Raw genomic sequence first — 14,181 nt, 5'->3', positions numbered from 1 at the left:
CCTATTAGAAGGTTTTAGTTTTAGTTATCCCTTCCTCTAGTGTGGAAGCTTACTTTAGATTTTTTTGAGTTGCAATTATTTCCTGTTCTTGGGGTCTAGGGACAGGGCGGTAGACAATGACATCTTTAAAGTATGCTCTGTTTTGTTATTTTAGGTGTTAGAGTCTGTACTATATATAATGCTTTTGCTAAAAAGGGACACATAAGAAAAAGCAAATGCAATGTAATGGACAATACTCCTTCCATAAAAATTGATGGAAGAAGTGCTGGCAGTATGTCTGAAATAAGCTTTGCTAAAATGCCTGGGAGGAGTCATCCCTGGTACTGATTTTAGAGGTGTTTTTTTTTATCTTGAAGAACATTTGACTTATTTTTCTTAAGAAGGTTTTATTATAGGGGCGCCTGGGTGGCTCAGTCGGTTGAATGTCTGACTTGATTTCAGCTCAGGTCATGATCTCACAGTTCAGGAGTTCGAGCCCTGCATCGGGCTCTGCGCTGACAGTGGGAAGCCTGCTTAGGATTCTCTGTCTCCCCTCTCTATCTGCCCCTACTCTGCTCACTGTCTCTCTCTCTCTCAAAATAAATAAATAAAGTTAAAAAAAAAAAAAAAAGGTTTTATTATACCTGTCTTTGTGTGTAGAGAATTCTCTACAAAGCAACACATGAATATTATGGCTTACTTTTAAAAATCTCTTGCCTTTTAGCTTTGAGGCAGGATCTGGTTATGACCAGTTAAGCAATGCAAGCCTGTTGGCAATTCTAAAATCTTGGTGTGGAGGCATTTATCTGGAAGATGAGATAATTTAGAGCTCTGTGAAATTGTTTTGTGTCTGTCTTGATTGCCTTGTCATTTACTTTTGTCCTTGTGGCTTCGACTGCTTTGAGATGAATAGATAGACAAGGCATAGGGTTTCAGGGTTATAAACTGAGGGGCTCAACAGAGAAGAGGGAAACAGACACAGGCTGCTGCCAAGGGAGGAGGTACTACTTCCTTCCAATTGCTGTCAACGGAAAAGAACAGAGCTTTAAAAAGACTCAAGCTATTGCTAACACCATATATGTGAAGGAAGTGGCATAGCACGTGGGTGGGGAAAGGATAAATTGTGGAAACTCTGCAACAAATGATGTTTGCACAGTTGGAGAGCCATGTGCAAAATTATGCAATTGTTCCCTACTTTAAGCTGTTCATAAAACTTAATTCCTGGTAGATTAATACAAATTTTAAAGACAAAGTATATACCTAATATTATATCTTAATTTAATGATAATGTTAACCTTGATGAAGAATGAAATATCACCGTTGTTTCTGGTATAGTAAATAATGCTTCTTATGTGACTTCTTCATTTAATACCATTAACAAAGTGGTGTAAAAATATTTAACTTTATGAGTTTTCTGGGGGAGGTTTCTTTTTCTTAAAAACAGTTTCTTTAGGGGTACAGGTGGCTCAGTCAGTCGAGTATCCAACTCTTGATTTCGGCTCACGTGTTCTCGTGGTTTGTGGGTTCAAGCCGTGCACCTCCACACTAACTGCGCAGGGCCTCCTTGGGATTGTCTCTCTCCCTTTCTTTCTGCCCTTCCCTGCTCACGTGTGCACATACCTATATGCTCTCTCTCTCAAAAAAGAAAACCACCAAAACACAGTTATATTTATTTTAATTTATTATTGTTTTTATTAAAGATTTTATTTTTAAATAATCTCTACACCCAATGTGGGGCTTGAACTCAAAACCCTTGAGATCAAGAGTTGTATGCTCTACCTACTAAACCAGCCAGGTGGCCCAACAGTTTGTTTTAAAGAACCTCATTTATAGAATCATTGGCCCATTAGCTGGAACAAAGGGTGAATTACTAAGGTATTGAGGAGTTTATGTTTGAACCTTCCAGTAAAGGGATCAGGGAAGGAAATGATCCCTGTGTTTTCTAGAAGATATTTGGGCTCAAAAGCTTTTCAGCTCCTCTGCTGAAGGCTGCAAGTTGCCAGTTCTGACATATGTGAGAAATGTCCCATATAAGAGAAATGAATCCATTTTCAGGCCTTGGGAATCTGGTCAGTCCAGAAAAACATCATTTTCAACTGCTATCTTAATTATTTCCAGGCTCTTAGCAAACAGCCTTGTTAATAAGAAGGGGTAGATCCACAATAAAAGCAGGAGTACATTATATATATTCAGACTTAATTTTTTATCCTATTAATATAAAATAATTCCAAATGTTTAATGTTAAGACATTAAGATGTATGAATTTGATCTTGCCGTTTGTCATTTCGAGCCCCACATCAGACTCTGTGCTGACAGCTCAGAGCCTGGAGCCTGCTTCAGATTCTGTGTGTCCCTCTCTCTCTGCTCATGCTCTGTCTCTCAAAAATAAGTAAATGTTAAAAAAAAAATTTAAAAAAGATGTATGAATTTGACACTCAGATATGTTTTACATAGTCAGTTGTTTGCATTTCATGTTATTCCTTAGTATGATTTTCTGATTTCTGATATCCTGCTCAGTTGAAAGATTACCATGAGCAAGAACAAGATTTTCCTCAGAAAACACTTTTGTTTCACTTTTAGCACATGGACATGTGAACACTCAAGATTCCAAAGTCCTATGTTAAGGAATATCACTACAATTAATTTTGCTTACAAATTTAAGAAAAATGATTAGTCACTCATTCTTGCTACTGCAGATCTCAGTAATGTATACATACAACTATTAACATTAAACAATATAATTGCTAATACCTTTTACAGAAAGAATCTCAGCAAGAACTGAATTAAAGCCAGTTTTATGTTTTTAGTTCTAAATGTTTGCACTTTATGTTCCTTAATGTGTTATTAGTTTTGTTTTATGCTGTCTTTCATTCTTCCTTTAACTATCAGTTCCAAAATTATTATTTCATGCCATTATTACAGATGAGATCTGTATTTAATATTATAAATAGGTTATTTATTTAATGACAGTGCAGCCACACATAACTAATTCTGTCCGTTATATGCTCGTGGATTAATATTAGTTCATTGTTTAGGTGCAAGAGTTTTGAAAGTTTCCTTAGGCCCAGTGTGGTTGAGTGCTGCTCTGTATTTGAAGTAGGGTCTGACACAGCCTAGGCCAATAACTTAGGTTTAGGGAATCTTTCCTTTCAAAATCACATACTGATGTTTGGCTAGTATGTTTTAGGCCATCTCAGAAATTTTTACCTGGTACTGAGTATTTGGAGAATGGGACTGAATGCCTATCAGTGAAAAAAGTTATATGAAGGAAATGTAATTAGCATGGTTGAAGATTGAATATAATAGCTAAATATATATGGATGAATTTATGTTTGGGTTTGCTTCAAAATGATCTGTTGGTTAGTGGAAGGGGATGTGGGGGGTATTTTAGATGACATAATAACATTTGAATGGATAATTGTTGGAGTTAGGAGATGGTTGCATGAGGATTTATTCTCTCTATTGCAATATGTTTTTGAGATTTTTTTTAAGTGTTTTTTTTTTTTTTTTTTTTTAATTTTAGAGAATGCAAGTTGGGGAGAGGGGTAAAGGTGGGGAGGGAGAGAATCCCAAGCAGGCTCCACACTCAGCACAGTGTGGAACGTCGGGCTTGATCCCACAACCCTGAGATCATGACCTGAGCTGAAATTAACAGTCTGATGCTTTAACTGACTGAGCCAGCCAGATGTCCTGAGATTTTTTTTTAATTAAAAAGCTAAAAAATAATTGAATGGAAGACCTTCAATCAATGATGCTCCTTTTGTCAATTGGCAGCTTCCTTGAGAGAATTAAGCCCTTAATGCAGCCAGTCTCAGTAATGAATTAACTTCTCTCCTGTGTATTTAGAATGGTGCTAGTTATGTACCAATCTTGGGAGAATTGAAAAGAGTGGTAATTTTTTTGTGTTTTGTGGTTCCTAGTGAGGAATATTTGCTGAGAAAGCCTGGTTGAGGATATAGAAATACATAATTGATTCAACATTGTACTGTTTTGTAATTTGACATTTCTTTGCTATTCAGTTATTTTTGTTTGTTTTTAAAGATTTTATTTTTAAGTAATATCTACACCCAACGTGGGGCCTGAACTCACAACCTTGAGATCAAGAGTCGCATGGTCTTCCGACTGAGCCAGCCAAGCACCCCATTTCTTTGCTTTTTAAATAGAAATTTTAAACTTCAGTTTTTGAACATGGTCAGAATACCATGTTGTTACCATGTTACCCAGTACTAAAACAGTTGGAAAATGTGGTTTTCTTTTCTATTAGGTATAGTCTAAAAGTGCAGCCTGCTCAAAGAATGCACCTCGCTGTGGTTGCCTGTGGTGAAAGACTGGAAGAAACTATAACCATGTTGAAGTCAGCTATCATTTTCAGCATCAGACCGCTGCAGTTCCATATTTTTGCTGAAGATCAACTACATGATAGTTTTAAAGGCATAGTAAGTATTTGAGACTTTGTCAAGACTGTAGAGGTGAATATTCAATGTCACATTATAATAGAATGTTGTTGTATTCCTTCATTGAGCAAAAATATTTATTCAATAACTAACTGCCCTGCTAGAGTGGGGCGGCCACTCCATCTAAGAATCCAGATGTAGGTGTAAGAGGAACGTTTGTTTTTGAAAAGGAGGTTACTTCAAGTCCTTTGCAAAGCATGGAGGTTTTATTTCACTGACTTTAGCTCCAAGATGATTTGACTGAAAAGTTCTGTGATTTAATTGTATTCCCATGTTTGGCTTGGGAGTATCTCAAACAATGTGCACAAGGATTTTATTTCTGTTTTGAAGGGAGGGAGCTCTTGATTGATAATATAGAGGGAAGCGGCTTTTTGTTCTGATAAGAAAGTTCTTTATTTTGGTTTTATATTAGTTACAATCAGTTGCTATATTGGCAGAAAACTTAAACTAACAGTGGCTTAAACAAGACAGAAGTTTTTTTCTTTCTCACATATAAGTCGACAGTCTGTGGTATATGGTAACTCCATGTCTTCCGGGACTCGCTTCTGTCTTGTGGCTGAGCCATTTTGACATAAGGCTTCTACCTTATGGTCCCAGATGACTACTCCAGCTTTGGCCCTCACACTCATATTTTAACCAACACAAGGGAGAAAGGAGTGAAGAAGGCCAATCCCTTCGTACCCTCTTAAAATACTTTTCAGAAGTTGCATATGACATTCTTGCCAGTGTCTCATTGGTCTGAACTTAGTCATGTAACTATATTGTTACAGTTGTTTGTGAGGGTTAAAAGTATACTCTTTAGTCAGGGCAACCATATAACCTTAACAAAAAAAATTATAACTGTACAAGAAGAGTAGAACAGATAGATATGGGTAAAGAACATATAAGAGAAAGAAAAGTCACCTGAAATGTCACCACCTTGTGTTCTTAGACAGTGGTAAAGATGATGATAATCATCTGAACCACCGAGGCACCTCGGACAGATATTTTCTAACCAGTTCATATTGGTCTGACTTTGAGTGTAAATATTTCCTATTATACATACTTGGGTATAAAATTAGGGCTTAATTTTTTTGAGTTTAATTTGTTTAGTGATTGATGGGATTTATATGTCAGATGAGGTAGATGAACAACTTGCAAGGCTTTCAGCTTTCTGATTTTGTGGTTGTTGTAACTTTCATTGTGCCTCTGATCTAGAATGTTACTAGGATTTTAATACTGTGAATAAAACAAATGGTGGAAAAGAAGAATCTGACTTTCTCTGAACTGTGTACAGGATTAACATATAATATCTTAATTTTTAGCTTTTCAAAATAATCTGTTGGTTTATGATTTTGCAGAGAAAATTGAAAGTGAAACAATCTAACCTGAGTTCTTATTTTTTTATATATTTTTTAGCTTGAGAGCTGGTCATTTCTGCAGACATTTAATTATTCATTATACCCAATAACTTTTCCAAGTGAGAATGCAGCAGAATGGAAAAAGCTGTTTAAACCGTGTGCTTCCCAGAGATTGTTCTTGCCAGTAAGTTTTTTCTCCGGTGTTTTGTTTTTCCTTCTAATTTTGCCTTTACAAACATGAGTTAATGAAGAGTTACATAGAAGTCAGTTAGAAAAACACAAACACATGTAGATTTTCCCTTTTTACATTAGGAAAAAAACTTCCTGTAGAACAAATAAAAGCTACAAAAAAAACATCTGTTAAAAATGAAAAATGTAAGTAATTTCTGTTGAAATACTGTTTCTTACATTTTAATTTATTCAGGGGCTGTAGACTGTTTTTTTTTAAGAAGGAAAGGAGGTCATCAGATCTTAATGGAGCCAGGCCTGTTGCAGACATGTACGGACAGTCTCCCCTTCTAGTTGCCCACTGCATTTATAACTTGGGAAGTGAAGTAGATTGCATCATTAAATAGCCATTTCTTTCTTATACCAAGCCACATTACTCTTTCCTGATTATATTTTAATGCAGTTGGCAAGGTGTGTGTTTTTTTTTTTAATTATTTACAGTTTATTTATTTTGAGAGAGAGCAAGTGTGCACGAGGGAGAGTGGGGAAGGGGCAGAGAGAGGATCCCAAGCAGGCTGCATTGACAGTGTGGGTGGAACCCATCAACCATGAGATCATGACCTGAGCCGATACCAAGAGTCAGATGCTTAACCAGCTGAGCTACCCAGGCACCCCGACACAGACACAAATTTAAGGCATGTGAACTCAAGGGAAACGGGAACCATTTATTCAGTGGAGCGATTCTTTGGTGTTATTCTCTGGTGATAAACCCTGATCATTTTTTTAAACGTAAAAATATTCAGAAGCAAGATTACCTCTTTCTTTTGAGTTGATTTTATCCACAGTTTTAAAATTCACAGTAGTTGTTAGGACCATTATAATGTGTAAAATAGTTATGGTAGTAGAATATTGAACTTAAGAAGCTGACAAGATCCTGGAAAGTGATTGAATTATGGGGGAGGAAACTTTAGTTATTTGTTATTCTTTTTTTTTTTTTTTTTCAACGTTTATTTATTCTGGGGACAGAGAGAGACAGAGCATGAACGGGGGAGGGGCAGAGAGAGAGGGAGACACAGAATCGGAAACAGGCTCCAGGCTCTGAGCCATCAGCCCAGAGCCTGACGCGGGGCTCGAACTCACGGACCGCGAGATCGTGACCTGGCTGAAGTCGGACGCTTAACCGACTGCGCCACCCAGGCGCCCCGTTATTTGTTATTCTTAAGTGGAGTAAGGCAATTCTTAGTATACTAGGAATATAATTTACCAAATCCAAGTCATCAGTAAGATTTAAAGTTATAATTTTTAGCAGAGTCTGCCTAACCAGTAACTTTGTTGCCGTGCATAAAAAATTCAGATCCTAGGATCTTCCTCAGTCTCTGCTTCCATTATAAGAAGCACACAAATAAAGGATTAGATAGGGAAAAAGCGCGAGAAGTTTTAGATATTTCTTGTAGACTTTAGAAGTTTATGGGGTACCTGGGTGATATAGTCAATTAAATGTCCGACTCTTGGCTTTGGTTCAGGTTGTGATCTCATAGTTAGTGAGTTCGAGCCCCACATCCGGCTCTGTGCTGACAATGTGGAGCCTGCCTAGGATTCTCTCTCTGTTCTCTCTCTGTCCTCCCCCCCCCCCAAATAAGTAAAGTATAAAAATAAAAAAGTTTAAGACAGAATTTTAATGTGGAATCATTGTAGTATCACATTCATTTAGTTAATAAATTGAGTGCTTGTTTTCTTTTTTTTTTTATTTATTTATTTTTTTTCAACGTTTATTTATTTTTGGGACAGAGAGAGACAGAGCATGAACGGGGGAGGGGCAGAGAGAGGGAGACACAGAATCGGAAACAGGCTCCAGGCTCCGAGCCATCAGCCCAGAGCCTGACGCGGGGCTTGAACTCACGGACCGCGAGATCGTGACCTGGCTGAAGTCGGACGCTTAACCGACTGCGCCACCCAGGTGCCCCGAGTGCTTGTTTTCTGCCAAGAGTCTGTACAGAAGTGTTGGGTATATAGGAATGAATGGAACAGACTTGTTTTCCTAGAGCTTATTGTCCAATGTGGGAGGCAGGGGTTAAACAAATACAATATGGCATTAAATAAATATGTTACTGAAAAAATAGTATGTGATGATAGAAACCTAATATTATAACCATTTCTCTTCCATTTTGTTCTGCATTATTAACAAGTTAAATTGTTAATGTTGTGATATGAAATTTGCCAGATCATTTAGTGTTGTAATCTGGTTAAATTCCTAAATGGAATTTGAAACAGTAAATATATTTGAGACCTGTCAAATTGTCCTCATATTTCACTGTTACTTCTGCATCTTTTTAACTAGATTTAAGTAAATTGATGCTTTATTTTTCTAAGTTATAATTTTTTTCATGGAGTTTCTCTTCATTTGATATAGATTGATGAAAACAACTAATGTAAGCTCTTCCAACTCCTGCCTCCTCCAAAAGGAACTATAGAAAAAATGCTGACATGGTTATTATTTAACCTTACGTCTGATCTCCAGTTAACAGTGGCTCTCAACAGTGATCAGTGTCTTCCAAGTCTGCTAACAATATAATAATTTGTAAACACACTTTGTTTCATGGTACAGAAGCAACATGTTAATATAAAAACAATTTCCTTCACTTTTCTGCATCCCAAAGAGAGACAGACATACAGACATATACATACATACCCTGTAATTGGGATCTGTGAACAAGTGAATCTTCCCTACTCAGGCTCTGTAGTCAAACCATCAGATTTTTTACCACCTTGATATTAAATCAAGGAGAGAATGGGCTGATTGCAGCCTGGTAAGCTGCTCATTAAGGTGATGACTCAACCTTAACAGCAGGAGGAGATAACAACTTTGAAAAGGAGCAGAACGAGGATCGAACTCTTACTCTCTTTATATTCTTTTCTTTTTTTTTAATTTTTAAAGTTTATTTATTTTGAGAGAGAAGAGAGAGAGTGCAAGTGGGGGAGGGGCAGAGAGAGAGAGAGAGAGAGAGAAAGAGAGAGAGAGAATACCAAGCAGGCTCCATGGTGTCAGCATACAGCCTGATAAGAGACTCAAACCCACAAACTGCAAAATCCTGACCTGAGCTGAAATCCAGAATCAGATAATGGCTTAACCAACTGAGCCACCAAAAGATTTAGGTTAATGTAATAATTGAGTTGTACTAATATGCTGATGTATGCAATAAATTTAAATTTGTGAGAGTTGGATTCTAAACTTCTTGGGTAAGGCAGAAATAAAGTATTTTCCTTGAAAAATCCCTGTAGAAAACATATTTAACATCTCTCAGAAAATAACAACGTAGCTAGTCTTTCTTTCAGGACAAGTTTTGTCTTCACCCTTGCTAAGTACATGCACATTTACTTTGATTTGTTGGAGATAGTTTGTAGCAGGATTCTCGCACAGAGAGTCGTGCACAGAGGCTTTCCTTTCCAGGAAGCAACTTTATTCATGCCGGCACTGCTCAGTTGGGTTCGTGCCCAAAGAACTGAGCCCGAATGCCACGTGGGGTAGTTTTTAAATGTATTTTCTATTTCTTTGTCTCCCATGTATGGTAACACACACAACCATGCAGTCCGGTTAAGTGATCTCATGTTACAAGGTCATGAAGGATGTTGTCATGTACACGTATAGTCAGGTTACCTTGAGTTTTTTTTTTTTTTCTTTCTTTCCTTAGGTAGGTAGGGGACCCTACCACAAGTTAAGCACAAAAACAAAACAGTGTGGACTCCAGAACTAGGTGGTTTGGGTTCATCATTTTCTAGTTGAGACCAAAATGATATATACATACCAGCCATTAGTGTTATAGACCGAGAGAACATGTTGAGAAGATCTTTGTTTGTATTGATTTATTTCTGTATTTATCTCAGGAAATTAAGATTCAAGATGTAAGTCAGCTAAGTTAATGTTATTTTCCATCATGAAAAGAATTTCCTCCCAAATCTTTATTTTTCCAATTGTTAGTACAGTATTTATTTTTTTGTTCTGATTTGTTTTTGTAGCTTTTTTTCTCTAAAAGTTAATATAAAGATTAGCACAGTGCATATATATATATATGCTATTGTAAAAATGACACAGGAAAAATGTCTTAAAAATTAATGTAAATTAGTTTATCTCATAGGTATTTTTTTTACTGTTAAAGCTTCTCTTATTTTATATTAAATAAATAGAAATATAATTATTGTTTCATATTCTCTTCTTATAGTTAATCCTGAAAGAAGTTGATTCACTCTTGTACGTGGACACGGATATCCTTTTTTTACGGCCAGTTGATGATATTTGGTCTTTACTAAAGAAATTTAATTCCACACAAATTGCTGCAATGGCACCAGAACATGAAGAGCCTCGAATAGGATGGTATAATCGCTTTGCCAGACACCCATACTATGGAAAAACTGGAGTAAACTCTGGAGTTATGTTGATGAATATGACTAGAATGAGAAGGAAGTATTTCAAGGTAAGTCACTGATACAGGTGCTTGGTTGAAATTTCTTTGTTTTCCCCCCACACATTTTTTGGTTTCCAATTTAATTTTGTTTTATTAAAAAGTAGATTAAACTATTCAGAAATCTTCCATTTATTTAGAATAATAGAAGAGAGTTCATACTATTCTGTCTGTTGGAGGATTGTGGTAGATCAAGCCAGATGTCATTACAACGAAGTAAAATAACATTACACTAAGTAGTGAATTTCATCTTCCTAGATTGTTATTCCAGGTAGTAGTTGTCATTTCATAATTGCGCAGCTGTAGAACATCTTGGGGGAACACAGAGATGTGGTTAAGAGCTTAAGACTCTGTAGCTTGTTTGCTTGGTTCGAACCTCTGGGACCTTGAGTAAATTTTTAATGTCTCTGGGCTTTAGTTTTCTCGTCTGTGAAATGAAGATGGCAGATAACATTACCTATATCATAGGGTTTTGTAAGGATTGAGTTAGAATGTTGGCTAACACATAGTAAACGTGAGCTGTTTGGGAGCTATTGGAAGTTAACTTTAAAAAAAATTCTTGCATGTTTCTTACCTCTCAGATTGTGGGTCAGTGGAAGAATCAGGCTATTTAGTTTCTCTGTGCATTGTGAATACATGAGTATGTTGTATTTACCAATTTTATGTTGATGAGTTTTATGTCATTGTAATTTCTGGGCTCTGGAGTCAAACTCTTTATATTTAACTTTGCCACCTGTGCACTTGTTTAACCATTAGCCGGTTAATTTTCAAATGTTAATTCTCTCAACTGAAAAGTAGATCATAATTGGGCTTGTGTAGGTTGTCAGTTTAAAGGAGATCCATTTAAAATGCTTAGTGCATCTCTTCAACAAATGGTGTTGGGAAGACTGGACAACTACATGCAAAAGAATGAAACTGGACTACTTTCTCACACCATACACAAAATAAACTAAAAAAGGATTAAAGACCTAAATGTGAGACCTGAAGTCATAAAAATCCTAGAAGAGAGCATAGGCAGTGATATCTCTAACATCAGCTGTAGCAACATTTTTCTAGATATGTCTCCTGGGGCAAGGGAGACAAAAGCAAAAGTAAATTATTGGTACAACATCAAAATAAAAACCTGCATAGCAAAGGAAACCATCAACAAAACAAAAGACAACCTACTGAATGGGAGAACATATTTGCAAGTGACCAATCTGATAAAGGGTTAGTATGTAAAATATATAAAGAACTTCTCTAATTCAACACCCAAAAAATAAATAATCCAGTTAAAAAATGGGCAGAAGAGAAGAACAGACATTTCTCCAAAGAAGACATCCAGATGGCCAACAGACATGAATGGATACTCAACATCCTTCATTAATAGGGAAATGCATATCAAAACTACAATGAAATACCACCTCAAAACCTGTCAGAATGGCTACAATAAAAAACACAAGAAACAGCAGATGTTGGCAAGGATCTGGAGAAAAGGAACCCTTGGCCACTGTTGGTAGGAATGCAAACTGGTACAGCCACTACAGAAATCAGTATGGAGGTTCCTCAAGAAATTTAAAATAAAAATGCCATATGATCCAGTAATTCCACTACTGGGTATTTTCCCGAAGAATAAAAAAACACTAATTCAAAAAGATATACGCATCCCTACGTTTATACAGCATTATTTAGAATAGCCATAAAATTATGGAAGCAAGCAACCCAAGTGTCCCATCGATCAATAAATGGATAAAGAAGAGGTGCTATATACATACAATGGAATGTTAGTCACAAAAAGGAATGGAAGCTTGCCATTTGCAGCAACGTGGGTGGATCTAGAGAGTTTAGTGCTGAATGAAATCAGTCAGAGAAAGACAAACACCATATGCTCTCATGGAATTTAAGAAACAAAACAAATGAACAAAAAAAGAGAGAGAGAAAAACCAAGAAATAGACTCTTGACTATAGAGAACAAACTGATGGTTACCAAAGGGGAGGAAGGTGGACGGATGGATGAAATAGGTGATGGTGATTAAAAGAGTACACGTATTATGATGAGCTCTGAGTAATGTATAGAATTGTTGAGTCACTATGTTGTATATACCTGAAACGAACCTAACATTGTATGTTAATTATACTGGAATTAAAATAAAAAATAAAAAGAAAATGCTTAGTGCAGAGCATGGCACATAGTAAGCACCTAAATGTTAGCTACAAGCAGTGACTTCTGAAACACCCATATAGACTTACCGTTTATCCCTTTATATCTAGTTAGGGCTATGTTAAACATTAAAGTCTATTATGTCTTTTATGATATGAGGATATATGTGTGTATATTTGTCAGATATTTTTCTTATGCCTCCTGGTGAACTGGAATTAATACCATTATTTATTACTGCATTTGTGTGTCTCATTTAAATCTTGGCCCCATTTAGAGTTGTTTCCTCGATTTATCTTTGATACAGGCAACATTGCTGCTTGCAGCATTGCCCATGCCTTGACATTTGAGTCTTAGGACCATTTGTACCCATCATCCTTATTTTCTGTAGATGTAGTAAACCTGGTTTTGTTTGTTTGTTTTGTTTTGTTTTGGTTTGGTTTTTAGCTTCCCTGTTTTCTGAACCTTTCTGAAATCTTGATTCTTTTCAGTTTTGTCTCCTACAATTGAATGCATTAATGAGGCTAGTGTAACCTATGCTCTTGCTTAACAGTGAACATTTCTTCAATTACCCAGTTTGTTAATATAGCTTGAGTTTTAAAATCTCATGAACCATAGGTTTTGCTAAATAAAACAGGCATAATACCATGAGGTCTTCCTTTTTGGATTGTTAGCCTATGCACAGTAATATTATACCAGAAGATGGTGCTGTAAGATTACCTGCTAAGGAATAATATGACTTCTCAGTAACTCTTCATTCAAAATTCATAGAATTATGAGAAGTTTACTGTTGGAAAGAACCGTAGATAATTTAGTATAACACCATTATTTATTGTCTCAAATGTTTCAAAGTTACAACTATCTAGTTCAAATCTATGATTATCTTTTACTTACTTAAATGTCACTCTTAAATACTTTAGCAGTTTCTCCCCTTCTTTTTGTCGTGGCATGTTCTAAAACCAACTAGAGATGTAGATATGGGAGTTGAAATCATTTCAAGACTTTTAAACTTGTGTTTTCATCTGTGCATTATAGACTTACTAAAGAAGGCTATGAGAGGCATGATTATACATTAATTCAGCAGGTGCAATTTACTTCACATCTACTGTCCTTGTTTTCCAAACCTGTTCTTGCCCTGTGGGAACAATGGAGATTTGCTTTGTTTTCAGATGTTACTATATTTATGATTGGTGAGAGGTTTCTATAAAATTTATTAATTTTTGATTCCTTTTTTCATATGTCTGTCTTTGTTTTTCCTGATTGTTTTCCAGACTATATCTGTAGCAAACATTGCCTTGTTTTTTCCTACTGATTCTACAGTTTCTGGCTCTAGTGATATAACTGATTACTTGTAGTAACTTTCTAAACTGTTTTGTACACATCTGTGAATGTTGCCCTATGGTTCTTATTGGATGAAAAGCTGTAAGACTACCCATTTAAGATATTGACCATACTTTAAATTCTTAATTTGCTTTGCTGTCACACAGTTCCTACAATTCATGACTGTTCATTTCCAACCTGATGCATTATAGTTATGTATTAAAAATTCAAATAAAACTTCTACTTTTTTGTTGTTTCTCATTATGCATGGTATACAATGATACAGTCATGGTTAAGCTGTTGCTTTGTATTTTGTTATGATTATA

At 36.0% G+C, this 14,181-nt stretch overlaps 1 protein-coding gene across 4 annotated transcripts in view; it reads left to right on the top strand.

Moving 5' to 3' along the window:
* GXYLT1 (glucoside xylosyltransferase 1) overlaps window positions 1-14,181 on the top strand; it is a 53,330-nt gene that overhangs the window by 17,396 nt on the left and 21,753 nt on the right. For all 4 annotated transcript variants that reach the window (XM_045465816.1, XM_045465817.1, XM_045465820.1 and 1 more), the window contains 3 exons: window positions 4,244-4,415; window positions 5,832-5,957; window positions 10,159-10,410. In XM_045465816.1, coding sequence (XP_045321772.1) covers window positions 4,244-4,415; window positions 5,832-5,957; window positions 10,159-10,410 — 550 coding nt within the window. The remainder of the gene's footprint in view (window positions 1-4,243; window positions 4,416-5,831; window positions 5,958-10,158; window positions 10,411-14,181) is intronic.

This window comes from Leopardus geoffroyi, chromosome B4, assembly GCF_018350155.1.
Source record: "Leopardus geoffroyi isolate Oge1 chromosome B4, O.geoffroyi_Oge1_pat1.0, whole genome shotgun sequence".
In the NCBI taxonomy this organism is placed as follows: domain Eukaryota; kingdom Metazoa; phylum Chordata; class Mammalia; order Carnivora; family Felidae; genus Leopardus; species Leopardus geoffroyi.
This window is presented reverse-complemented; position numbering and strand designations above follow the sequence as displayed.